Raw genomic sequence first — 26461 nt, 5'->3', positions numbered from 1 at the left:
TTCATGTCATATTAGGTTACCTATTTTATTTATTTATTTGAAGATTATCGGTAGGTAGGTATGTTTGAGTAGGCGCATACAACGCTTGAGTTCCTACATATTTTTAATAGTACATATTATTTTATTTATTTATGAAAAGTACACACATGGAAATTTATCTGTTATATTTTTCCGAAGAACAAACTTAGTAGTTATATCTGGTGTTGATTTCAAAAACGAATGAAATTCTTGGCAGGATTTTTTCGAATTTACTTTTATAATTAATGACATCTACTGTCAACTGTGTTTTTTTCACTCGTCTACAACTTATTCGCAGACGTAAAATATATTCAATAATTATACGAAAAATTTTGTGATCCAAATTATTGGCGCGAAAGTGTTTGAACAACTCCACCCAACGACTTTCGGTTGAAACATTCTCAGTGTTCCATTCAAACACCTTTTGCGGTGTAATGTAATCAGAAAAAGTGAATACTCATCAAATATTTTCTGTATCTTGGTCACAAGTTTCTTTCTTTTCGAAAACGGGACATTTTGGCGTCCCGACGCTGTGTTCGGGGACACCGGGACACGCCGCCTGAAAACGGCACTGTCCCGGTGAAAACAGGACGTCTGGTCAAATTAGGCATAACCGAACGGTTACTAGGTAGGTTATTGGAATAACTCAACTTTGAAATTGCGCAGATTCCGATTTCTTCTACTGCGCACGAATTACATGGGATAAATTTTATTATTGTTACCGTAATTATTGCCGATTGCTTGTACATGAAGCCTATTGCATCGTTTTCTCTCGCTCGGCCCCGTTTTAACTACGTCATATTTTCTGTCAAAACTATCGAACTTCATGCTTATGTGGTAGGTATATTTATAGTGATGAACACCTGGTCTACAAGTTATTGTGACCTGTTGCATCCATAAGTGGTTATCGAATGCACATTAATGTTACTAGCGGCGAGGGGTGGTGGTAGTCTGTTAAGATTCGACATAAATAGTGCACACTAAACTGTGTCAGTCATACTTATTCATTGAACTGAGAATACAATTTGCATAATATATGGTGGTGGTTAGTTTTTAAAATTCAATTAAACCCTACCTAAACCAAACCACAATAGTTTAGGTATGATATGGGAGATCCGACAAAAATAGTGCACACTTTTTCAGTAGTCATACTTATTTGTTTTCGTTGAAATAAAGAATACATTATTGTCATTATTACAGATGGTGTTGTTTAGTTTTTTTGAAATTCATTAAGATCTGCCTAAATGATCTAAGTATCTAAAATGATGTAAGTATGGTTTGATGGCATAATTTTACATATTTTATAGATACCTAAATGAATATTTTTTGATTATTATCTACTATGGCTTGAATTTGGCAGGGTTTCATTGAATTGAAAAAAATAACAAACACTATCTACACCTTGTAGTCTTAGTTCAATGAAAACAAAATAGGTCCGTTTGAATGACAAAGTTTAGTGTGCACTATGTACATGGCCCCCACGTCCTAAAACGGGCCCCAAGGCTAGGATCTTTGTTGCCACCCCCCCTACCTATCGCCGAGGTTAAAGGCAGTGTGATGCTCTACAGTAGCGTTTTCCAAATTGACTTCACGGTAAAGTTAAGGGTATTTAGTAGTAATATAAACATTAACACAGGAAAACAGCGCCGCAGACGACTTTTTTACTATTAGAGCAAATTTGTGATGTGTGTTTATCTCACTTATTTGGTCGATTCGCTACGCCGGGCCCCCCATGAGCCCGGGCCCCTAGGCTAGAGCCCTGTCAGCCCGCCCCTTGAGGGGTCCATGACTATGTATGTTGGTTAACAGCCTACCTTCTCCATTCGCCACTGCTCGGTGGTGTATGATTCAATAAGAATATTGATTTGATATCTGATAATACGCTGCTATATCATCAGATATATTTGATACTTACGAGCACCAACCAATTTATAATTCTTTCATTGCCTTTGCTCTGTATGTATTCCGGTGAATTTTATTACACTACCTAAGTGTTTTATTTAGACACGATTTTGATCTCAATGCTATACGAACTTTCGTTTCCGATACAATATCTCACGGTGAACTCTGATACGGTGACTGCATACGTACAGTTAGACACGAGCCTCGAGACCGTTGGGGGGACACCCGATTTGATTATTTTGACCACGTCCGGATAACTATACTATATTTATAGTGTATATAGATAAATGATAAATAAATGTAATATTCATAATTATTATCCTTGTGTTATCATAATTAAACCAAATTACGTACTTAGTTCCTTTTCCGCTACTATTTTTAGACTTGTTTGAAGAATATTGCAAAGATAAAAAGGTGACAACAATAATTACTGAACAACCCAATTATCTGTTGTGTTTATTTTGTGCTTATGATCAGTATTAATTGTTTACCTAGCAACATAAAAATGCAGTAATATTTATGTAGATAATGTTATATTTCAATAACTAATAATGAATATCATTTTGATCAAATCTATACAGGTGGAAATATGTTTTTTATGCATTGCAGGCGCGCTCACAAGGGTGTGGGAGTTTCAGATCCTGACCCCCAGCCATTGCCCAAGGAAGCCGATACATTACACGACTGGTCCTACTTTTCACCCCTCCCGTTGTCTATCAATGACCTGTCATTGCCTATAGAGTGCTCATATTGACGCGTCTGTCGTGTTCACTTGTCGGAGTATTCTTAGTTTCAGATTATTTTAACGTATCTTGGAGACCTTGGAGTTCATCTGATTTAGTGGTTATATGTTATTAATAATTGGAAGTGACGATCAAAGTAAGTAAACTTATTCTGGGTAGGTATAATAATATCATAATACACTAGGACGTTTGTCAATGTGACAGTCGATTCTAAACGACAATAGCTAATAAATTATTTATACTCTTCAGTCATTATAGAATACCAAACTCTGCTTGCAAGTACGTTATCAATAAATAGTATGGCAGTGGACCACTCGTTGCTTGTGCAAAAAGCTATGCTCAGGCTTTATTAATCTAAAGATGGCGGTCCCCCCAGCGCATCTATGCTATACGCAAGACTGCTTTCGGCCGCTATCTAGGGAAGGAAAATATCCAAGTATTAGCACTTATTGTAACAATTACAATAAGTTAGTTGTAATTGTTACAATAAGTGCTATGTTTTAACAGCACCTCTCTTGGCTATGATAAATTTCAGAGCGAGATAGTCAGTTTTGATTGTTTAGACGGTTAATTTTGTGTAATTGTTACAATAAGTGTTAATATTTCGACACTTTCTTACCCTAGTTAGCTGCCGTAAAGGCCGAAAGCAGTCTTGTGTATAGAATAGATGCGCAGGAATGATTTAAAAAATATATTTCGGTACAAGTCTGTTTACTGGAAGCCAGGCGGGAACAGCGGCAGTTTTCATAGCCAATTTCGGCAAAATTCATGAATTCAAGAATGATAACCTAACCTAACCTAACCTAACCTGACCTAACACATAATCCAGTATATCGACTATTTTCAAAATTTGTTCGCCGCTGTCTTCTACTGTCAGACAATATTTCTTATTCTTCGACAGGACCTCATTCATGACGGATGGTCGCAATCCATATGATTTGACTGCTGAATTCCTGGATTACCACACTTCTGTCGGTATCCCACGACACGCAAGGTGGCTGTAGAAGAACCATGAATTGGTGCATCCAATTTTTGCTTTAATATTCTCACGCAACATATCTAAAAGACAAGACAGGGCGCGGACGATACAAATAGACACTAACGATCCTAATAATTATAATACAGGTCGCAACTCGTAGGTGAACACACCCATAGCTATAGCTGTAGGTCAGGTATTCATCTAATGGCTGACAGTTTAATGTTGTAGTCGTGTGTACTATTCTATGATGTACCTACCCACTAGAAATCTAATGAGTAAAAAATATACTGCACACTATATAACCATTTTTACAACGTTTTTATTAGCTCGTATTCTTATTTGTCCGGTACAAATCTTGCAATCGATTTTTAACTAACTTCCCGACTAGCTAGACATTTGAAACTTTTAGAATATATCAGAACACGATGCCAATGCATTATTTTAATACTTTTAGCCATATTTAAGTAGAATTGAATTAATTTTCATTTAATTCTGTTTTGTATGAAAAGTTATTTCGGAACAAATCCGTAATCCAATCCACTATTATTGGTTGCTAAGGGGGGGTGGCCCTAGCAACTAAATTATTAATATATTCGTGCGTTACTATGGAAATCAAAATGACATTTCAGTATTCTATATTTGTTTGTTTTTTATTTATTTCATAATATCAAGTACAAAGTTGAGCATATTGAGCATAATAATTCAACAGAAAATTTAAAAACGTTGTAGGTATATAAAAAGTTATTTTTATCTTGTAATTATTTAGAATCAACTCAATACAAAATACCCATGTCTTTTGTTGTTTTTTTTTTCAATAAAAAAGTGTTAATCCCAAATATAAGTATTTTTTCAGAATTTCTCTATGTATGCATTATTTTAAAATATGATAATTTTAATGTTTTGTTTTGATATGTCAACGATAAAAATTAATATTGTTGTTTTGCCAGTATTGTGAGTTATTTTTACATTATTTGTAGAAATTGACTAACTAAATATCTCACATAAAACATATCTACACAATAATACACAATATCAGGAATCGATCAATTTTGATAGATAATTAGTTTAGTCATTAATGGGTACTTCAATAATGATTCAAAAACAGAATCATAAATTTACACACATTATATAGAATATAGATTAACAATATGTACAGATATCTGATATAATATTATGTAGGTACTGTTGTCACAGGGTTTTTTTATTATTAAGATATTTTTTTTGTCAATAGGCCAGTTTATATTGACATATAAATATATTATATTTTTATGATAATAAATGTATCATTGGATAAATATATATCTAATAATATCTTACAGATAACATCGATTGACTAATAATTGACATTTTATTCGTAATTTTATAATGCGATTTATGATATGATAACCTAAGTCTAGTCTGGACTATTTTGTGATTGATAGGTCAATGTATATACTTCAAAGTCTCCAATTAAGGTAAATAAGACTGCAGTGGCGAAGACTAGATGATTATTTAGCGCTTACTTACCATAAAAATTCAAGTGGCCAAGAGACGATAGCTAACAATTATTTGTTTCTAATAAAGTAATAAATAATTTAACTACATAATATGAGAACTTTATTAACCATTGAAATCGATTTTTGGATTCCGGTGGAGTTAAAGCAATCAATACTTGAGACAGCATGGAGCGGTTATTAGTGGAACAAGACGCAAGAAGACAAAATTGGACATAGTTATGCAGAAAGTGGCCAGTCCACAAAAAATAAAAAAATGAGATTTGATATAGATCAGATGCGAGAAGGTTTTCTCTACATTCTGCTGAAAATAGCCAAGCCGCAAAAAAAATATTCTTGAAATAAAATACTATTTACAATTTGACATTTTACATTTTTACATACATTTTTAACAATCATGTTGTTACTAATGTGCCATTATCTCAGCTCGACATTATTGTGGACTGGCAACATTCTGCATAACTACGTTCAATTTAGGTACTGATTAAAACTAAATAATTCGATCGATTAATAAGACATGTGGAAGTCACTCGCCATGAATCAAGGATTTGAATCCAGGTAGGGTTTATTACTTCATAACAGTGAAATGACATGCAAGAAACACAATGCCCGCTCAGATGTCCTCAAATATTACTAATATTGAATGCGTGTTTTGTTTGCGTGACAAACTTTAATTCACATTATGATACAGCCGTTACTAGCGATAATCACGTGTATCCCATATTTCTCCACGCTCCATAATTAAACCTAGTTTCATCCAGAAGGCAACCCACCTCCAATTATTTTTGTGTTCTCTGATCCAATCGATGACTGATGTATCCTTGGGATACCGATTGGAGAATGGACATACTAGACAGCAGTGGCGAAGAGTGGAGGTAGGCTGTTAAGATCAGACATAAATAGTGGATATTTAAACTTTGTTAGACATATGTATTTGTTTTCATCGAACTAAGACTACATTTTACAGATGGTGTTGATTAGTTTTTAAAAATCAATAAAACCCTGCCTAACCAAACCATAATAATTTTGGTATATTTTGGACGATCCGACAAACTTGTGCACATTTTTCATACACACTTATCTGTTTCCGTTGAATTAGAAATACATATTGTTAGTTATTTTTTCAAATTCATTAAGCCCTGCCTAAACCAAACTATAATAGATAAAAATATTGTTCTATCCATGAAATATCCAAAATTATGTAAGATTTAATGGCATAGTTGTATATTTTTTATAGATAGCCGAGTATTTTTGACTATTATCTATTATGATTTCATTTTTGCAAGGTTTACTTAAATTTTTAAAACTAACCAACACCATCTGTAAATTATAGTCTAAGTTTAATGAAAACAAATACGTATAACTGATAACGTTTAGTGTTTACTATTTATGGCGGATCTTATCAGCCTACCTCCACCCTTCGCCACTGCTAGATAGGAGGACTTGAAGAGAGTTGTTGTTAAAAAAAACCAAAATCGGTACACCGCCGGTGCGTAGGTATTGCCAAACCCTACTTATCAGAAAGCAATGTAGGTACAGGTAATTTTCGCGCCTATATCGATATAGCTTTTAGCCACGGCACGACTACAACTCCAAACCCTACTTCTCGTAAATCAGTATATCGCAGTAGCCTTTGGCGCGGACGTTGCCACGCGCTCATACCGATGCTGTGAATGTATTGTAAGATCCTAGATTATAAATTAAATAATGAGACAATTTATTTATCATCAATTTATTATAACAATTTTATTTCGTAAGTACCTATATGTGTTGTAAAAAATAGGCCACGTTTCTCATCTTAACACTGGCAAAATTATTAATTAAGTTTAACACAGTTGACAACCCTGATATTAATAAACTCTTTCATTGTAACATCTGAATAGAATTGCACTTAGTACCTTCTTGATCGCAGATCATTTTGGACCAGAGTGGCTAGACCGTGGACTGTGTTTGTATTGATCAATGATCCAGCAAATTGTTGTATTGACTCTTCGGTTTACCGGTTAACGTATCATCAAAAAACTGAAATGTCATTGCAAATATCATCTCGTATTTATTTAAAATATTAACTACGTATGTAGGTATGTCAAATACAAATTTTAGAATATTACATTCTTCCGAATTGGTTTCACCACCAGGCCGAGATGCGTATCATGTATACCTACCTATATATAATTAAAAGATAAAAATAACTTTTTATATAAGTACAACGTTTTTAAATTTTCTGTTGAATTATTATGCTCAATATGCTCAAACTAGTACTCGATATGAAATAAATAAAAAACAAACAAATATAGAATACTGAAATGCCATTTTGACATTTCATTTTGATTTCCATAGTAACGCACGTATATATTAATAATTTAGTGGCTAGGACCACCCCCTTAGCAACCAATAATAGTCTTTTATCTAACTTTTTTAATAACTTACAATACAAAACAGAATTAACTGAAAATGAATTCAATTCTGCAGATGGCTAAAAGTACTAAAAGAATGCATTAGAATCGTGTTCTGATATATTCTAAAAGTTTCAAATGTCTAGCTAGTCGGTAAGTTAGCTAAAAATCGATTGCAAGATTTGTACTGGACAAACAACCACCGGACAAACAAGAATACGAGCTAATAAAAACGTTGTAAAAAATAGAATGACAGATGCAACAAAAAATATAGTAAGTACCTAAGTCATTCCGTTCGGCAACCAAATTGTTCACATTTAAAAAAATCCGATTACCCAATTATTTTAAGCCTAATTATTTAAAAAAAAAATAGCACAATAACATTTAAAATTGCTGGTCTTTGATGTTTGCGTACATAATTGATAATCAAAATAGGTACCTACCTACTTAGTTATCTTTTGTCCGTATTATCCGTCGCGTGCGTAAACCATGGACGCAACTTACGTGCGCACGTTGGTTCTCCATTAAACATTGTACTAACTAAACAATAATTTCCTACTAACAAAAACAGCTAGGTACCTACTTGATGTTTAGTTTTTTTTTCTAGGAGCCTTTATGGATACCTCGCATTTACTATCGAGGTTTCTTTAATTACTTCGGCACGCAAACTACTCTACTTGATGCTAGTCAAATGAAAATTGTGCCGGCTGTGAAATATGCCTTATAGAAAACTATTCTTCTACCCGCATCGGGTATTGCTAATTTGAATTCGGCCAGGGCCTATGAAACCGCCTTGCAAAAACCCTGGAAAACTCTTTGTAGCGCAAGGCGGTGGTGATTCTGGTGAATATTTTGTCGTATTCATTGGGAACTGGGGACTGCGATTTGTAGCCGAGTTTTTCCCGTGGTAAAAGAAATGTCGCATAGGCCTGTTATTTTGAGCATAATATACTTATCCTATCTTATATGACTGCAGTCACTGGATCTGAAAGGCTAGTTATTACTGACATTATATGCGTTCCGCCGTTAGATAAATTCAACCTGAAAACTTGAGGTGGTACTGTGGTCGCTTAATGCCCCTTGGGTACCATTGTATCACTACAATTATCCAGCGATTGTCCATTCACCGAGCGGCAACCCGGCCCATTGCCATTTCATCAGTTTGGTGATCTTTATTACAAAACATACTGTTGTCAGCCATCAGGAAACATAATAGGTAGGTACTTACCTACCTACTAGAGATTGCAATACCGGTATCCCAGTATTTTCCGATAACAAAATATCGGTTTTAAAAATCAGACAATACCGATATCATTCGGTATTGTGAGTGCAAACAAATGTATTCATTAACATAAACGGCGAAATATTTTGGCAGGTTACGCGATGTCTGGTATACTTGACCGTGACCCTTCATCGTCTTTGGTGACCAGCAATGCCTCTGAGGATCTCGAAGATTGGGTAAAGCCAGCAGAGCATCTCCCACCCGTATCCAGTCTCGTGTACCGTACATGGAAAGTCCTAAACAGACTGAGAACCATGGTAGGGCGCATCAAAGACAACATGGTGAAGTGGAGGTTCTCCGATGACCAAACCTGCGAGTGGGGTGAAATGCAAAGCGTGAAGCACCTATTTTCATGCATGGCTTGCCCGGTAAGGTTCAATTTCGACGATATCCTACAAGCCGAGGAAAATGGTGTTGCCTGTGCTAACTTCTGGAGCGACACATTGTAGCTATTGAAGACCCGACACGACGAAGAACGTGAAGCAATGGCACATGCTATAAAGTATTAATATTTTCGAAGAAAGAAATTTATATATACCTATATTATATTAAGTATATTTATTGGTAGATACTTACCTACTACTGTTTTTTTCAAGTATTTTTCGAATACCGGTGTTAATACTGGTCAATAGGAATTTGTATTAATGGCACCTTGGCACCCAACTCGAGCAAGTCAGCAGCTACGTCTATCTCGGACAGCAGGTGCCCATAGACGGATGCATGCACGATGAAATTGCTCGCAGAACAAAGCTGGGATGGAGTGCTTTCGGACGTCTACATAATATCTTCAAGGCTGACCTACAATTATTTCTTAAGCGTAGGGTGTTCTTAAGCGTAGGGTGTGTAGGGTGAAACGAATGGGTTAGGAAGCAAACAGGAGTACGCGATGCAATAGACGTTTCCAAACAGCTGAAATGGAGATGGGCGGGGCACATTGCTCGCCGAAAGGACGGCCGCTGGACAAATGCCGTCATCCAATGGTACCCAAGGGGCACGAAACGGCCACAGCCGCTGGATTGACGAACTGATAAAGTTCGGCGGAAATACGTGGCAGCGAACGACACAGGACCAAGAGAGTTGGAGGCCTTCATCCAGCAGTGGATTCACCCCGGCTGATGATGATGAATAGGAGATACCGAAATACCGGTATTGGTATTTGCATTCGGTATTGCGATCCCTACTACCTACCTATTATAATATTAATTTAATAGCATACCTGTATGATGTATCTTCTTTTTTTTGTAAATTACCTAAATAATAATAATACTTAAATAATTTGATAGTGAAGTTAACAACATTGATGAATTTTGTAGAATAATATAATACTTTTCGCTTGGCAGTGACGTCCCGTGGGGGTAGGCAGATTGAGCGTCGCTTGGGGGCGGCAGATACTCGAAGGGCGGCAAATCGAGGAGAATTATTTGGTATTATATAGAAATAGCTACCTAAATTAGTTATATTATAACCAGAGCGTTGGAGATGTTTTTTTCCGGATGTTTTTTTTTATCCAGTGCTTACTAGAGTACATATTTTAGTATGATGTCACCACGCTTCGCGAGGAATTTTTGTTTTATTTTTGACTGCTCGGTTTCGTATACAAAATGCCTATAAAAATATTTTTACTACTCTTGGCACGTAGACGCATTATGAATGATAAATGTAAAACACCAAAAATCCATAATAAATCAGTCATGATATAATAATATAATGTCATTTACTCAGATTAAAGAGTTCCTTTCATAACAGTGATATTATGTAGGTATACGCGCAAAAGCCGTCGCGCCATGGGTGGCGCCGAACAAGCGACGTAGATAGGTATTGAAACAAAATAATATTACCTATATAGATTTCAACGTTGGTGACGAAACAAGGAAAATTATGGTAGAGATTTATAGATAGGTACATACTTCCGTATTTTTTAATTTATCCAAATATTTTTGCCAGTCATTCCCGAGATTTAAAAGTTGCCGGATGTACCTATTGCAAAATAGATATTCATAATTATTATTAATCCATTGACATTTGTCATAATCAATTAGTATTCGTGCATATAATACTATTTACATTAAGTACCAGCTAATTGTATTAAAAATGTACACTAGTAGGTACCTACCTAGATTATATCGTATTTATCGTGCTGTGAATAACAATACCTTCTTTTAAGTCATTTTTTTGTAAACATATTTTGTGCTGATAATAGTGTGGATTTGGGTATTTTATTTCAATCATCAACGGTTGAGTGTTGAGACTATTAATTAATAGTGTATTTATGATTAAAAATAGGTTTATATTAAATAAATAATGAGGAAAATTATTGTGTTTACATATTGTAGGGTACAATAATAGCATAGAAAAAATGGTGTAATGCGTGCGTCTGCGTAGGTATTACTAAATGGTACAGACCAAACTTGGAGTCATAACTCACATATTGCAATTTTGTCGTTTTTTAGTTAAATATGCCAAGTGATTCTAAATGAATTAATCTATATACCGAAAAATAGTTGAGTATTAAAAGTCAATTTAAACCATGTGAAAATCGTTGACAAAGTTCATTGTTGGTGTAATATCTCGCATATTTCAAAGAATGGAGTTTTGTCACTGACGCCTTCCTAACCAATCGGGGAGCTCTATTTCTCATAGTATGCTGTATGTCTGCAACGTTATGAGTATTAGGTACTTATATATATTTTAAAAAAAAAGTTATTCGACTCTCTCACTCATTAATATTCAAGGGAGTTCAATACTGTTCTTCTTATTGCAAAAAATAGTGCTCTGTTGGTTTTTAGCGATTATCTCAAAACTTGATTTTTGGAATATGTGAGTTATGATTCTAAGCGACTCAAATGTGTCAGACATATCAACCAAATGGCATCTCAGACTCTGGTGATTTGGGTAAGTGTTTAACTAATATTATATTTATTCGCTTATTTATTTATTAATATCTAAATTTAATGTTTTATGATTCAGCTTAGTGGTAGGTATATATTTTGTTAGTAATGTATCCATCCATACCATGCCCCCCACAAGGGGGGGCTGACAGGGCTCTAGCCTGGGTCCCGGGCTCGATAAGTGAAATAAACACATATCACAAATTTGCTCTTATAGCAAAAAATTCGCCTGCGGCGCTATTTTCTTCAATAATATTAATATTTAAAATTATGTGGTTGTACAATACAATTTATAATTGTGTAGCGATACTCAAAAACTCCATAATTCAAATGGGTGTATTAAAATATACAAAAAAAATACACTAAATATACGCATCAGTTTTAACGCGTACACCATTTGGAAAACATTACTGTAGAGCGTCACACTGCCTTTATCCTAAGCGATAGGTAGGGGGGCTGCCAAAGATCCTTGCCTGGGGGCCCGCTTCAGGATGCGGGGGCCATGCTTCATACAACACATTTCTTAGATATTGGAGAAATGAAAGGATGATAAAAAAAATGGGGCGGCATTTTGACGCTGCCTAGGGGCGGCATTTTGTCTAGGGACGTCACTGTCGCTTGGTGTGACCTTCATCTCTCGTCCATAAAAAATAATGATAACGCTCAATGCTTGGCAGCAATGAATAGAAGTGTGCCCGATAGTGGGTACCTACGTCAAAGTTCAATGCTTACGAAAAAAATACTTTTTTTCCGTTTATGTAATAAAATTGTTTTTGTTTATTATGTCGCATGTCAGAAAAAATTAAAATTTCCGAGAGGAATTAAAATATTCGCGGAGAATCCCATCTCAGTAAACAAAACAAAACAATTCGAAAAAAATAATAACAAATTCGTACATGCCCAAGAAACGTAATATTAATTCAAAATATTCCAGGAAAATAATAATAATCTTTCATCTTCATGTTTGTACAGATATATTTTGTAAACAGCCAGTGGGAATTTCCTATCCATTGTTACATTTATTTTTTATACAAACAAAACATGAAGAGATCAGCATTGTCGCTAGGCAACCAATAAAAACCGTTGTAATATACGACCACGACAAGATAAAACATGTCAGTTTATTATTATTATTAAGTAACTACATGGTAGCCATTCTATAATATTACTACAGGTTTTTACAGGTAGGGAAAGAGTTTTTTCTACATTCCACGACAGCTTTCATTTCAGCGGCTTTGCCCTTCGATTAGGGTTGCCACAAAATGTTGTAAGCATTGATTTCAAATTAATGTAATATGCTGAAAGCACTTTTTAAATTTAAAAGTGTGTTTAGAATAGTAGTTGTTCAAATTACAACTGAGATAGATAATTACTTTTTATAAATTTGTTTAAAAATATTGCTATACTTAAATGTAATTCGGAATAAATATTAACTAAAATAAATGACATTTTAGTTGTATACCAGTTATTTCACATACTTTATTATTATTATAGCAAATTATTCTTAAGTAATTCATATCAACCAAACAGAGAAATCTATTTCTCATAGTGTGCTGTGTATCTGCACCCTTCATCATCATTATCACCGTCGTCAGCCTGAATCTATCCACTGCTGGATGAAGGCCTCTCCAATCTGATTCCATTCCTCTCAGTCCTGTACGTTGCGTTGCCGCGTACTTCTGTAGAATTGTATCATTCCATTGATCCAGCGGCCTCTAGGTCTACTTTAAGGACGTTTTGAACCTCTTGGATACAACTGGATGACTAAATATGTCCAAACCTTAGTAGTATTAAATATATATTTACAAAAAAATGTAAATCGACTCACTCATTCATTAATATTTCAGGGGGTTCAATACTGCTCTTCGAATTACAAAAAAGAGTGCTCTGGTAGTTTTTTTGCGATTACCTATGTAAAAACTCGGTTTTTGGAATATTTGAGTTATGACTCTAGGCAACTCATATGTCAATTCAAAATCAGTACATATTGACTAATCAATTGGGTTTGGACTATAACAATTGACAAATTAATATAAGATTGTCATTTAACTATTTTTTTAAATTACAGATAATATAAGGCTAGTATATATTTATCATAATACTTTCAGGTAAAATTAAATTCATGTTCTTATAAGAATTAATATATCGGTAGGCTAGTTGTCTAATCTAAATTAATACACAAATAATCATCGGTATTTTAAATACATTTTACGTCATTTTTTTATTAAGAACCGGAACCAAAACAATCATTCATGAATCATGAAGATTGGCATAGTTGTGACCAATTCATTTTTTATACGTGTTTACGTATAAACCGCAGTCAATACCACAGTTGCGCAATGTTTTGTTGCTATTTTTGTCAAACTATTTTCGAGTTAGTCACTCTGATTAAAATAGACAACTATGAATTCCTGCAGAGCTATTGCCTTGTTTGCCTGATATGTAAAATGTTAATGTAATGAATATGTTATAGACTCGAGATACCAATTAATACATCAATAATACATTTTCGTTATTCTTTTTAAGAAGATAAAAGTCAATGAAGCTACTTAAATATTAAAATAACAACATATTTAAATGTATTTATCTCACGAACGCTGATTTAAAGTCTAGACTAGACTGATTTGTGAATGGCATGGCCGAGTTTCACATCTAAACTTGTCCAACTGCAACACGTCGAATGTGTCGATATGATTTTGTTGATATTCACAAAATGCAAGTAACTGAATGGACCTCCGCACACTGCTGGAATGCGATATTTTAGTTTGAAAAAAACAGCTGGTGTCGCATGCAACAAATTTCATCCGACATGCAGCGCAGGTATCCCAAAATGTCACTTTCGAGTTATGACTGTATCCCAGTCGAGTACGGTGGAGCTTCTGTAATCTGGGAAGATGCTCAAAGACTGATGAGCGATTTGGCGCTGCTCCGTGGTGTGTAAATACGCCACCTAAACAGTGTTTATGGCAGAAAGGAAAATAATATGTATTTGAATTAAATCTATAAAAAGCCTGTTTCACAATACAAACTAGATGATGGGGAGTAAAGAGGAGTGAAGAATGATATTACACTATTTGCAATATCCAGGAAACCTGCGCAGTGGAAAGAGGAGGCTTTCAATATCAAGTAGTTGCATAATAGTCTTTGTTAAACTATTTACCTCTAGATTTTTAAAAATAATTATATATGATTTATATTAAATCGATTTTTTTGTTCTTATGTAGGTACCTAATTGATTAGATTTTAGATTGGATCAATTACTTATATCTTCTTTGATTTTATTGGAACCCTTATTAGGGCTATTTTGATAATCTCAACCCCCTTTGACGAAATCCGACGAAGGAATTACATAATATTGTGATAAAACTTTTACACGATAAAATTATTATTACATAATAAATCAAAAAAATAACAAATAACGCGACGTGGCATGAAAAGGTGCATGTTTAAAATAACGCGGAATGACCATGAAAGAAGCCAATGGACAACAGCTGTGATAGAGGCCACTAAACAGATTAATAATTAATGCCAATTTGTTGGACAACCGATGGACAAATTCCGTCATACAGTGGTACTATGAGCACTAAATGACCACGTGGACTCCCTAAAACCCGCTGGATATACGAACTCATAAAGCTCGATTACAAATTAAACAACAAATACGAAATTAAAATAAAATTGGGGGGTACGTCATATAACATTGAGAGACGTAAAATAATAAATATCTGCATAACTATTTACAATTAAGATAATACACAATATTACGTTATACTAAAACCCGAAAATATTTGTCTTTAAAATATTACGATGAATTTCCGAGAGGATAATATTATTTTCCTCTATAAACCGGTATTTTTTTATTTTCAAAATAGGAACAGAAAAACCGTTGTTTTTGTTTTTGTTTTTGTAAGGTTTTTAGATGAGGTGACCCTTGCCCTTCACATACTTTCCCGTAATGTAATCTTGAGAGTATAGGTGAGAATTCCACATTACTCGCGTTTACACACACTCGCACACCCTCGTAGAATTCGGTCAGACGACTCTGGTGATTCACAGAAGGCGCTTACGACAAAATCGTACGATTTCTTGCGTTCTCGGAAATTCCCTCTGCATTGTACCCCACCATGCGATTTGCTGCGCTAGTATCACATCACTAAGATATTATAATTTGAAATACAATCACAAAAACCAATAATGCTAAATTATATTACTGATACTAATAATTAATAATTTTAAATATCGAAATGGACTTAAATTATCATTTTTGTGTAGTATATTGGATGTTACATTTTTTACGAGAAGTGGAGTACCATTCGACCCTTATATTGAATAAACACGCATTAAAAAAAACCTCATAAATATTTTCCCAGCGAAAAAGCCGCAGTGGTACGTGGTCACAGCCATGATTTATTCTGGATTAGAACCGTTTCCTCGTGTCAAGCCTATCAGGCACCATTAGCGAGGAGTGCAAGATTAGTAAATGCGCTCCCTAAAGACATAGACATTTTTAGTGATGTACTTAGCATTTTGTTTTTGAAACTTTATTTTTCTGTGTAAAATTGTATGTTTTTTGTTTTCAAAATTTTATTTTTCGGTGTTAAAACTTAAGTATGTTTTGATTTAATTTGTTTTTCTGTTATTATTATTATTATATTCTATATTGTAATATTTGTTATAATGTCAATCTCATGTTGTGTACGTCTTGAATTTAGATTTGTTATATCCACAATGTTTTATATTTTTAAATAAATACATAAAATAATTAATTAACCTAACTAGGTTCTTATTATAAACACCTCACTTCTTCTTCACACTGTCACTAAATCACAGATGTCGGCGATGTAGTTAATTTTATAAGACCACATGAGTGTGCCTACGTATTTTGATCTATTGTATTTATTCTTATTACTTTCTCTGTATATGTATGTAATAATAACGCTCAGGTACATTTTTTGCAACATTTTTTAAGAGTGGTATTGGACAAGATGTGATATTATAACTGCCATTTCATCTACTTCTTAGCCTTTCCAAGTTGGTTGGAAAGTATTCGAACAGCTTTTGAGAGGTTCTGTATATATTTTTTTATTTTTTTGTAAGACCCCGTCCTCACCAGATTGTCGGAGTGAAGGGGTGGGTTGGAGTAACATGGCGTGGAGGATTGGCTGGAGACCGAGACGGATGGAGGAGAAAAATTAAGGAGGCCGTCATAATATGGGTTGTAACAGCATTGGAGGTATAGAGGAAGTGGAATATCGAAGGACAATACTGAATGCTCATTCCACATTAAAGCAGGGTCATATTATTATCATTTTATACCACAGTGAATTTTTATTCCACAATCAACTATTAGTCCAGGTCTAGACAAACCGTTTATTATGTTATGAAACGAAGGTTATTAATTTTGTATCAGAAGCTCTTCAATGTTTTATTACAAAAATAAATGTTGATACAACTTTCAAACCATTTCTATACAATGTCAAATTTTCATCGAACCGATACATCTTGGTTTGGACTAATCATTATGGCGGGACGTTACAATGTAATATTTTTGATATTTATATTTAACCTAAAATGTCAAATATTATTATACTTACTAAAATCTTACCGTTTTGTATTTTATTCATTCCTTCGAAGCTTCTCAGTAGGTTCAGTTCAAAAATATCTTGGAAGGACTAACCATTCCTAGAAAAGGACTTTAAAAGTTTAGACGCGATGTGAGAGTGAGTTATAGTGATGTTACAATAGATATCATCTTCTTGGAATGGCCATTATATCTGTGTGAAGTTGGTGTGAAGTTAGTGCGCATGCGCGCGGACGAGTCTATATAAACCGTAACGCGCCGCCTGATAATCATTCAGAAATCGTCTAAGCCAGGTTGTAGTCGTTTGTTGAATATTGAAAATTGTATTCGATTTTGACAATATTTTGATTTGTTTCGCCTACCTAGTATTTGTCAAGATTTGAAAATTATTAAATTGCCAAGTGATCATTTGTGAATATCAAACCAGGATTACTGTGAACTGTGTTTCAAAAGTTACTGTGAACAATACGTTGGATATCAAAATTGCACAATAAATAGCAATTTGAAACTGTATAAGTGTTTAAGTGTGGATAAAATTGTGAAAATCCCTGCTAAAGATAGCAAATTGTTTTACTTCTGTGAAAGAGTGTTCGAAGAAGACTGCAAAATGTGTTTAGAAGACCAAATTACCATGATGAACACGAGGGAGACATTCAGCACAGCTCTTGGCAAATGGTTAGTTGTTTTTCCTAATTTCTATGAAAATTTGCAATGAAACTTCAGTATTATGAAATAGTTCGATATAGAGGCCAGTCTATAATATTGTTGTTTTAGAAATCCACTGGCAATTATGGTTCTAATTACTTATTATGCCATTGACCCCTTAAATGAAATCAATGTCTCTCCAATTATCTGTAGCCATATTGTTGTTGGGAAATAAGTCATGACATGGGTAAGACCATCGCGTCGAAATATTGGGGTTAAAAGAAAGTAGGATTTCCCAGACAGTTCTATCCAAGTCTTAATACCTAGTAGGTATTATCACCATTCTGCTGTATGGTGGAATTTTTATGATTATTGATTGTAGCTACATTCCTTTTACGCAAACGATAATAATTACATTAAGAATCCCATAATGTGTAATTTACATAATATTGCTTTATTGCTAATTAAAAAAACTGCAGTTGCTTATAATTATAACTTATAACTTTCAAGTTCATAATGTTATGATTTTATAGTGTAATAAAATAAATACGATCCGTGCGAACTGTTCTTTAACCTCAAGAAAATAATAATTTAATCATTATGTTTACATGGTTAATTAATAAAGCTCAATAATTATTACAACTCACATTTCCGTGTTGATTTACCTTGTAATAGTTTCATAGGTACCTACTTAAAACTGGAATTTCCTTTTTCATAACAGATAATATATTTTTATTTTTCATATAAATTGGTAGCCAAACAAAAATATTATGAAATTAATATTGCACAATGATTTAAATTGTGTCGAAAAGACATCTTTGTAAAGCGCCGTTCTATTTGTATAGAGTAATTTTATCAGGCGCCAGCATGTCCTCGGTAGTATAGTGGTAAGTATCCCCGCCTGTCACGCGGGAGACCGGGGTTCGATTCCCCGCCGGGGAGAATTTTTTGTACTTTTTTTCTTTCTATGAAACCGATTATTAACAATTGTTTATTTTGTTTTATTTACAGTGCCGGAGTTGGTTCGACCGTCAGGGCCGTACTGCGGAGGGCGCAGCTGGAGAAACGTCTTACCGTGGGCATGTTGCCAGCCATTCAAAGACTATCTGCGGGGGCTTGCGATCCAGCCTTGTTCTGCCTTCTGGCACCCCCTCGGCCAGCCGACCCTGCCCACCATATGCAAGAAGTCTTGCTTGAGGCTTTCTGCTTGGAGAACGACATCTACATTGTCAAGGTATGCTGGATATCATTTAATTACATTACATTTTTACTCCCACAATGTGTATAATGAATACTTCAAAGCCAACTTCTATTAAGAGTTCAAACTAGGTGGAGAAGGTTGTCTTCAACATACCTATTATAATCATTAACTCTAGTCTATGACAGGGGTTGTTATAGCCATAATATTAATTCAAATTGAATCATATACAAAAAAATTATATAATCCACTGCGCATTCAATGTATTTATAATCTTTGAGACCAATTAATTATCTCTGATCCGGTTATAATTTATCCTTGGCATATACTATCAGATTAAGCCGAATTTTGTTGAATAATAGCAGATAAACGGGGAACACAAAAAGATTTCCCAAATTGATAGCAAATAAATCCTCTGATAACAGTGTTTATTTTATTTGATTTTTCCTTATCAAATATTTTGAGGTTATATCTAATGATACAGCCATGTTCATATCATTGCCATTTAGTTTTGATGCTGTTTTCTTATCAGTCTTTTTTTTGCAATAATTACGCCGAAAGTAGGGACATATCTTTCAATTTATTGCGTAGTTGCCCAGTATCATGATCTATTGATATAAGTAGTTGTATATCATTGAAACTTTCCGCTTAGAAAATCTCAAGGATACCTAATGGATTATTAAAGAAAACAATTAAATTAGACCATTTCGAGTGCTTAACTTAAAGTCAGACAACGTTATCTACAAAAAAGTGTTTTTTTTTTGAGATAACGTTATTTTACATTTACGGCTACATGATAGTCAAACAACGTTATGTAATTTTTTTTTAATTTCTTATTAAATCGTCAGTAAAGTTTAACGCTAACTACATAAGTAACCCTTGTTTTCATATTTTTTAAAACTATCCCTATAAATTTTAACATCATAAGCAAGATAAATGTACAATACACAATAAATTATAAAATATTAACATTAGGTTTTAAATAAACATATCCCTTGTTGAGTAACAAGAATCTAAAATAACGATTTTTGGCTCTCCTGTAAAGTTGCACTTTTGTAGATAGTGTTGTTTGACACTAAGCCCTCGATTTTATCTCGTCTTTTTCTTATAAATCACTATGAGATGTGGTGCCACAAATCAGGACCAAAGTCTGTAAACCAATGTTCATTTTATTGTTTTCAAGTTTATTCAATCGCTAATAATTTTGTTTTCTTTTGTCCTCAGGTTGATTCTGCTGAAAAATTACATAAGATGATCCCAAGTTACAACAGCCGGGACTGGAGCTGCATTCTGGTTCACCAACCTTATTCGGATCCATTTTCTGACCAATCTCCAAACGCAAACGCCGATCACCTATCGCCACCCGACAAACTGCTCGTGGACTACTGCGAACAATCCTGGGGAGTGCTTCCATCTCCAATCATCAGACTTCCTGAACCATGAATCGATACTCCAATAAATTAGTGGAATTTGAATTTTCTCATATATTGAAATATTGTATCAAACTAATATGATAGTCTTAACCGGCTCTAATGCTAAGCTAAGATGTGTGGAGATGAAACATATCATTAATTATTGTATTCTGAGGCGATGGTTGTTTCAATTATCATTGGAATAACCACTGCGCCGATTTGGGACCGTTTTACCCGAACAGAATTTGTTTTGTGAGAACAAAACAAAAAAAAAATGATATAGGTATCCAGAAAAAAATGTGTTCAGGAGGGGTCATCAGGTGATGAGTTTACCTAGGCCAAGTCCACCTGTAATACTGCTCAAAAATGTTTATATTTTAGAGAAATCTTTTGGTGAACAATAAGTAGATGCCAGATTAAATAGTTTTTCTCTAAATTGTAATAATATTGACTTGGTGACGAAAGTGTTTTAACGCTAAAGAATCTTGTGTATTGTATACTGAAGGATTGTTCAGTATTTTTTGTAAATGATATTATTCCTGTTGCATAGGAAAGAAAAAGTTCTTTGCATTTTTGAAAATTGGATTGTTTTTTTATATAATATTTCTTCCATTTCAAATTAGTTTTTCTTGAGGATTTTAACATATTTTGACAGTTATTATCTCTCTATACTCAATAATAACAATAATGTGAAGAATAAATTTGTATAGAACATTCATGTGGAAGTAAAAAAATCAGAAGAATGTATCATTTATTGTATAGACTAATATCTAATGAAAAGTGAGAAATGACAAGTTATGAATTTAACTAGTTTTTGGAATTGTGAGAATGTTGTTATGGAGAAAATTGATTGATCATGGAGAGGATTATTAAATTGTATTTTAGAAATACTTAAGGTAGTGTGGAGTAAAGAAATGATTCCAGACATGAAGTATTTTAATTTTAAGGTTTCAGAATTGTTTAATTTGTACAAGATTGTTTTAAAATTTAGGTAATTTACTATAAAAGCAATAAATTGTTTAAATTATCTACTGTATTATAAAGGTATTTTTCGTGATTAATTAACATGTTTATTAATCTTTGTGAAAAAGAACTTTTCTGTGAAAACCAAAAAGAATTATTATGTAATGATCTGTAGATACCTGCTAATACAGCCCCCTTGAAAAACTGTCTTTAAAACAACAATAAATTACGTTTTATATAAACAAAAAATCTGTATTTTTATTATCGATTTTACCCAATGTTTTTCGGTGCAATTTCAGGTACAATGGTACAAATAAACCAAACACACATTTACTTACACATAATACAATATTATCTACATATCGCCTATGTTTATTTCGTCACTGTTCTGGCAGAAGACACTGATTTAAAAAAATTACATATTCAGTAAGTTATACTTACTAAAATGTTCCTTATTTCAAACTATACCGTCTGGAAACCTTCTTAATAAATAAACAGTCTTTATTTTAAAGTCATCCTTTTTACGATTAAGTACTTAATAAACTCACGTGATAGACCGTTTCTAATATTTTAACAACTTCAAAGTCAAATTACTCAAAACTAGTATTCTCCAGTTAGTGTGTTCTGCCAGAACAGAGACGATTTATAAAATGAGAAAGTCACTAGGTACATGTAATAGTACATAAAAACAAGCATTAAATTTTCTTATGAAGTAAAACATGTTATTTAAAATTATTTCACTTACCTACATAGATATTAAGTGTACGTGAATAATTGCATGCAAAGGTGACAAAAATGTTGTAATAATTAATACTAATTGGAAATTAATAATTGAATTTGTTCAGGACGACTTTCGCCAATGACCTTGAACACGTTGCACTAAATAATTTTAAATATTCGTATTAAAAGAGAATGTATAACGTGCTAATTAACCTATTGAAAACATTCTTCAAAACAAAACTTAACATTTTGCCGAATTTAATGTTGGAAAATTACATTGTAAATAATGTTCGATAGTTCAATATTGGGAAGGAGATCCAGCTATTAATGATGTAAGTACCGTCGGTGATAATGTATGGTGTAATACAGTGCTCCGCAACCTTTTCTCACCCATGGCACACCAAAGGTATTCCGCGGCATACCACAAGTAAAACAATTTATACATCAAAATATGTACCCCACATGCTGAAGCGGGCCCCCTACCTATCGCTAAGGTTGAAGACAGCGTGATACTCTAAAGCAGGTAGTATTTTTCAAATGGTGTTTGAAGTAAAATTAATGGTATTTATTGTATGTTTAGCTATTTTTTGTATTTATTAATACATACAGTCCCCAATCGAATATTTAAAAATAATATTATCAGGGTAGTAATATAGCGCCGCAGGCGACTTTTTTATAAACATTAGAGAAAAATTGTAATTTGTGTTTATCTCACTTATTTGGTTGATCTGCCACGACCCCCCTGAGCCTGCCCCCCAGACTAGAGCTCTGACGAAAGAAAAACCCGAAGTTCTTATCACCCGTCAAGTATGACTGCTTGTCATTTTTAATTATAGCTTGAGTTAAAAAAGTTGCCCACATAGGTATGTCGTATAAAACGGGAGCTGAACTGCGATAGCCTTGTCGAAAATCCGAGGATATTCTTTATTAACCGAAACCCAGAAAATACCCAATGGAACATCGATGAAATTCATTTTTAGCGTCAAGTCGTTCCTCAATTCAACAAAATTCCTCACGAATATAATTATAGTGCTTCTATAAAATTTCCGGCATTGAGTTATAAGTTTTTGAGCCGGACCCAAAATTCATTGCTTATTTTCAATGGTAGTGAATTTATTTAATATTCCTATGGTAGTGAAGCATATCAATATATTTTCATTCTGACCTTGCATTTTTTTTATTAATTTTATTCAGGTGCTCAAATATATTACCACCCATGCACGCAAATTTGGCCATTAAGTAAGTATTGTATAATATACAAAAGTATTTGCATTTTTTGACACAATGCGCCGCGGCACACCAAGCATCGTCTCGCGGCACACCGGTTGCGGAGCACTGGTGTAATATACCAATTAGTGGCGAAGAGTGGAGGTAGGTTGTGAAGATTCGCCATAAATAAACCACACTACGTCAGTGTACTACAGTGTTGCCATCTTTTTCTATGCTGATTATAGTACAAAGGCGTAAAAATTATAGTATTCCTGTTAAAAATATAGTACATGAACATTTTTCGTCTTGACTCATTAAAAATTATAGTATTTACTATTTAGGCATACCTATTTGGCGTAAAATTATAGTATTTTACATTTTTAACGGAATCAAAATAATAGTAAGTATTGTACTATAACAATTATAGTACGGTTGGCAACACTGGGTACTATGTCAGTCTGTTTTCAATTTTCATTGAAGTAAGAATACAAATTTCAGATGGAATTGGTTAGTTTTTAAAATTTAATTAAGCCCTGCCTAGACCAAGCCATAATAGGAGAGGTAGGCTGTGAAGATCCAACAAAGATATTATACGCACTTTTCAGTCATACTTATTTGTTTTGATTGAACTAAGAATACATACGAATTGATGGATATTTTTTATAAAATATCTAAAGTTATGCCATTAAATCATACATAATAGAAGAATATTTTTTTAGAGCTCGAAATGAACAGGAGCGCAGCTGCGTGTACCAGAAATACTCAGAACTATCGCTCTATCTCGTGTAAAAAAATGAGATTGGAAAATATAAAATTTTAAGAAATAATTTGAAACTAGGTGGGTAGTTCATTTAGAAAAAAGTGTATGTCCTAATCTTCAGTACATTTATGTCAGAAATTTAAAGACTGATATTATCTATTTCGAGCACTGGGTTTAAAAAAACTGGGTTAGAATAGGTATCAATTAAATAATACAACTATGAAAATGCTTTCGACAGATTCTAGATTCAGACAAAATTCAAATAAAACCAAATTCATATCTTAATTTATTGTTCTATTATTATAACGAGGAAGATGGGAAAGACTGAATTTGCTCGTAATAAGCGTTACTCGTTATATTAGAGAATAGGTATTTTTAAATGAGCGGTGGTCACGTAACACAAAAAGTCGAAAATAAAAAATGGCATGGCATTCATAAACTACAAAAGAAGTTGTTTATTGCAATGAACGCTGGTACCTTTTCAACCATATGCGTGGATACTTTTTCATTATTGTCGGCGAAAACACCAATTAGGTAGGTACTTAGACACTTTACTAGTGGCATAAACGTAATCCGACCCCGGCGGCATCCTGTCCGATCGGATTATTTTAGCTCGGTATATTCGATAAGTTGCTCGTTATAACAGTGAATAAATGTATGGAGAAAATCATCAGTCAACGGATGTTTCCCTTCGCCACTGGCGTATATAATATAATTCCCTGTCATATTAGAGGTGTCGGTAGACGGTAGGTATATTTACAAATTAATGAAACTTACTAGATCAGTGGTTTCCAAACGTTATGTTACTACGCCACCCTTTAAAAAAATCTAATCTTGGCGCCTCCCCTCCCTTTATTTCATTACTTAAATAATACTGACACCCTTTTAAAAAGTCAAACATGTACTAATACAAAAAATGTAAAAAAACTTACTTAATTATAAAAATAAACAAGGTTTTACTATATTATATTAATTTTTAAATTAATTTGTTTTTCATGTGGTTGATGTGCTTGTTTATTTGCAAAAAGTGCTCTTTTTCTACTAAACGGTATCGATACCTATTTGGATTTAATTGCAGCTAATGCAGAAAATCCTATTTTGCATAATTATGATGTTACGAATGGTAGCAAGTAGGTTTACAACTTTACTGTCAACTTGCATTGCTTTTATATAATATATATTATTATTCACTTCGAATTTCGATTCAACCGCAATTGAACTAGGGTTTTTGTTTCAATAAATTATTGCGTGATCATTCTATCAATTTTTCCTTTTCAATAGAAGTCAATCCAAATTCATCATCGTTCATTGACAAATGGATTCTATATCACGCGAACTTGTAAAATCGAGATCTTATAAATAAATATTGTGAAAAGTGCATAAAAACTATCGAAGTGCTCAGTAAATAGATTTTTGTTTGCTTCAATATATCTGGCACAGAAATCATTGAAAAGCGAAAATATGACGAACATATTTTTTTGTAATTTTGATTTCCAAAGCTCCATTTTTTTATAAATGCATTCACTTTGTCTTTTTAAATCAGTGAATGCATTAGTGGTCCTTGCATTGATTTATTCACTCGTTCTTTTAAGTTTCAACCAAATAGACAAGTTTAACAAGAAATTTATCATTCCTAAACAAATTTGCCTCAAATTTCAATATTATGATCTGGCTCTTTTATTTCATTTTTTCACGAGATAACCAGCGCGCTTCACAATTATAGTAAGCGAGGTATAATAAAATTATTCTCCATATCTTCAGACAGGTTTGCAAACAACCTTTTATAGGACTGTCTTTTAAGTAGTTTATAACTAGCGGCCGTTTTATAAACTATGCACTTTTTTTTTTGCAAACTGCAAACCCGTTGCTACTCGTACATTTGTGTTATACTCAGTTCCCAGTTTGGAAATCGCTGTAGTAGATGATAATATTATCACAGTAGCTAAGTCGGTACACTCTGACTGTAGTGTAGTTTCTGACTAGAAATTCTGTAAAATTAAAAGTCTATTAGGTATGATTGTTACAATAAGTTAGCCGTCTAAACTGTCTATCACGCTCTAAAAGTTAATACAACCAATAGAGGTGCTGTTAAAAACATAGGAATTTATGTTAATAATTACAACTAACTTATTGTAATAATTATAATACCGCAATACATAAATATGATAAATTACCCTCGATAGCGGCCGATAACAGCCTTGTGTATAGAATAGATACGCCGGGCACAAACCCTAGCTGGATTTTTAACATGCTACAATTTCCCAACCAAACT

General features: G+C 33.6%; 1 protein-coding gene and 1 non-coding gene across 2 annotated transcripts; both read left to right on the top strand.

The window, feature by feature from the left end:
* Positions 1–17553: 17553 nt before the first annotated feature.
* Gadd45 (Growth arrest and DNA damage-inducible 45) lies at positions 17554–21743 on the top strand. Its single transcript, XM_085942987.1, has 3 exons — positions 17554–17957; positions 18939–19161; positions 20350–21743. The coding sequence occupies exons 1-3, from the start codon at positions 17890–17892 to the stop codon at positions 20566–20568; spliced, it is 510 nt and encodes a 169-aa protein (XP_085799113.1). The 5' UTR covers positions 17554–17889; the 3' UTR covers positions 20569–21743.
* Positions 18798–18869, top strand: TRNAD-GUC (transfer RNA aspartic acid (anticodon GUC)). The gene has a single exon. It is a non-coding gene; the product is annotated as a tRNA-Asp (tRNA).
* Positions 21744–26461: the final 4718 nt, after the last annotated feature.

Source organism: Rhyacophila brunnea, unplaced genomic scaffold (assembly GCF_057557595.1).
Source record: "Rhyacophila brunnea isolate RB1 unplaced genomic scaffold, BYU_Rbru_1.0 scaffold_15, whole genome shotgun sequence".
NCBI lineage: Eukaryota > Metazoa > Arthropoda > Insecta > Trichoptera > Rhyacophilidae > Rhyacophila > Rhyacophila brunnea.
Note: the sequence above shows the minus strand (reverse complement) of the source record. Positions and strands in the feature narration are given on the sequence as shown.

Coding starts and splice junctions, on each gene's coding strand:
- Gadd45 (XM_085942987.1), top strand. CDS start 17,890: ATGTGTTTAGAAGACCAAATTACCATGATGAACACGAGGGAGACATTC. Junction 17,958..18,938: donor AGCACAGCTCTTGGCAAATG/GTTAGTTGTTTT, acceptor TTTTATTTACAG/TGCCGGAGTTGGTTCGACCG. Junction 19,162..20,349: donor ACGACATCTACATTGTCAAG/GTATGCTGGATA, acceptor TTTTGTCCTCAG/GTTGATTCTGCTGAAAAATT.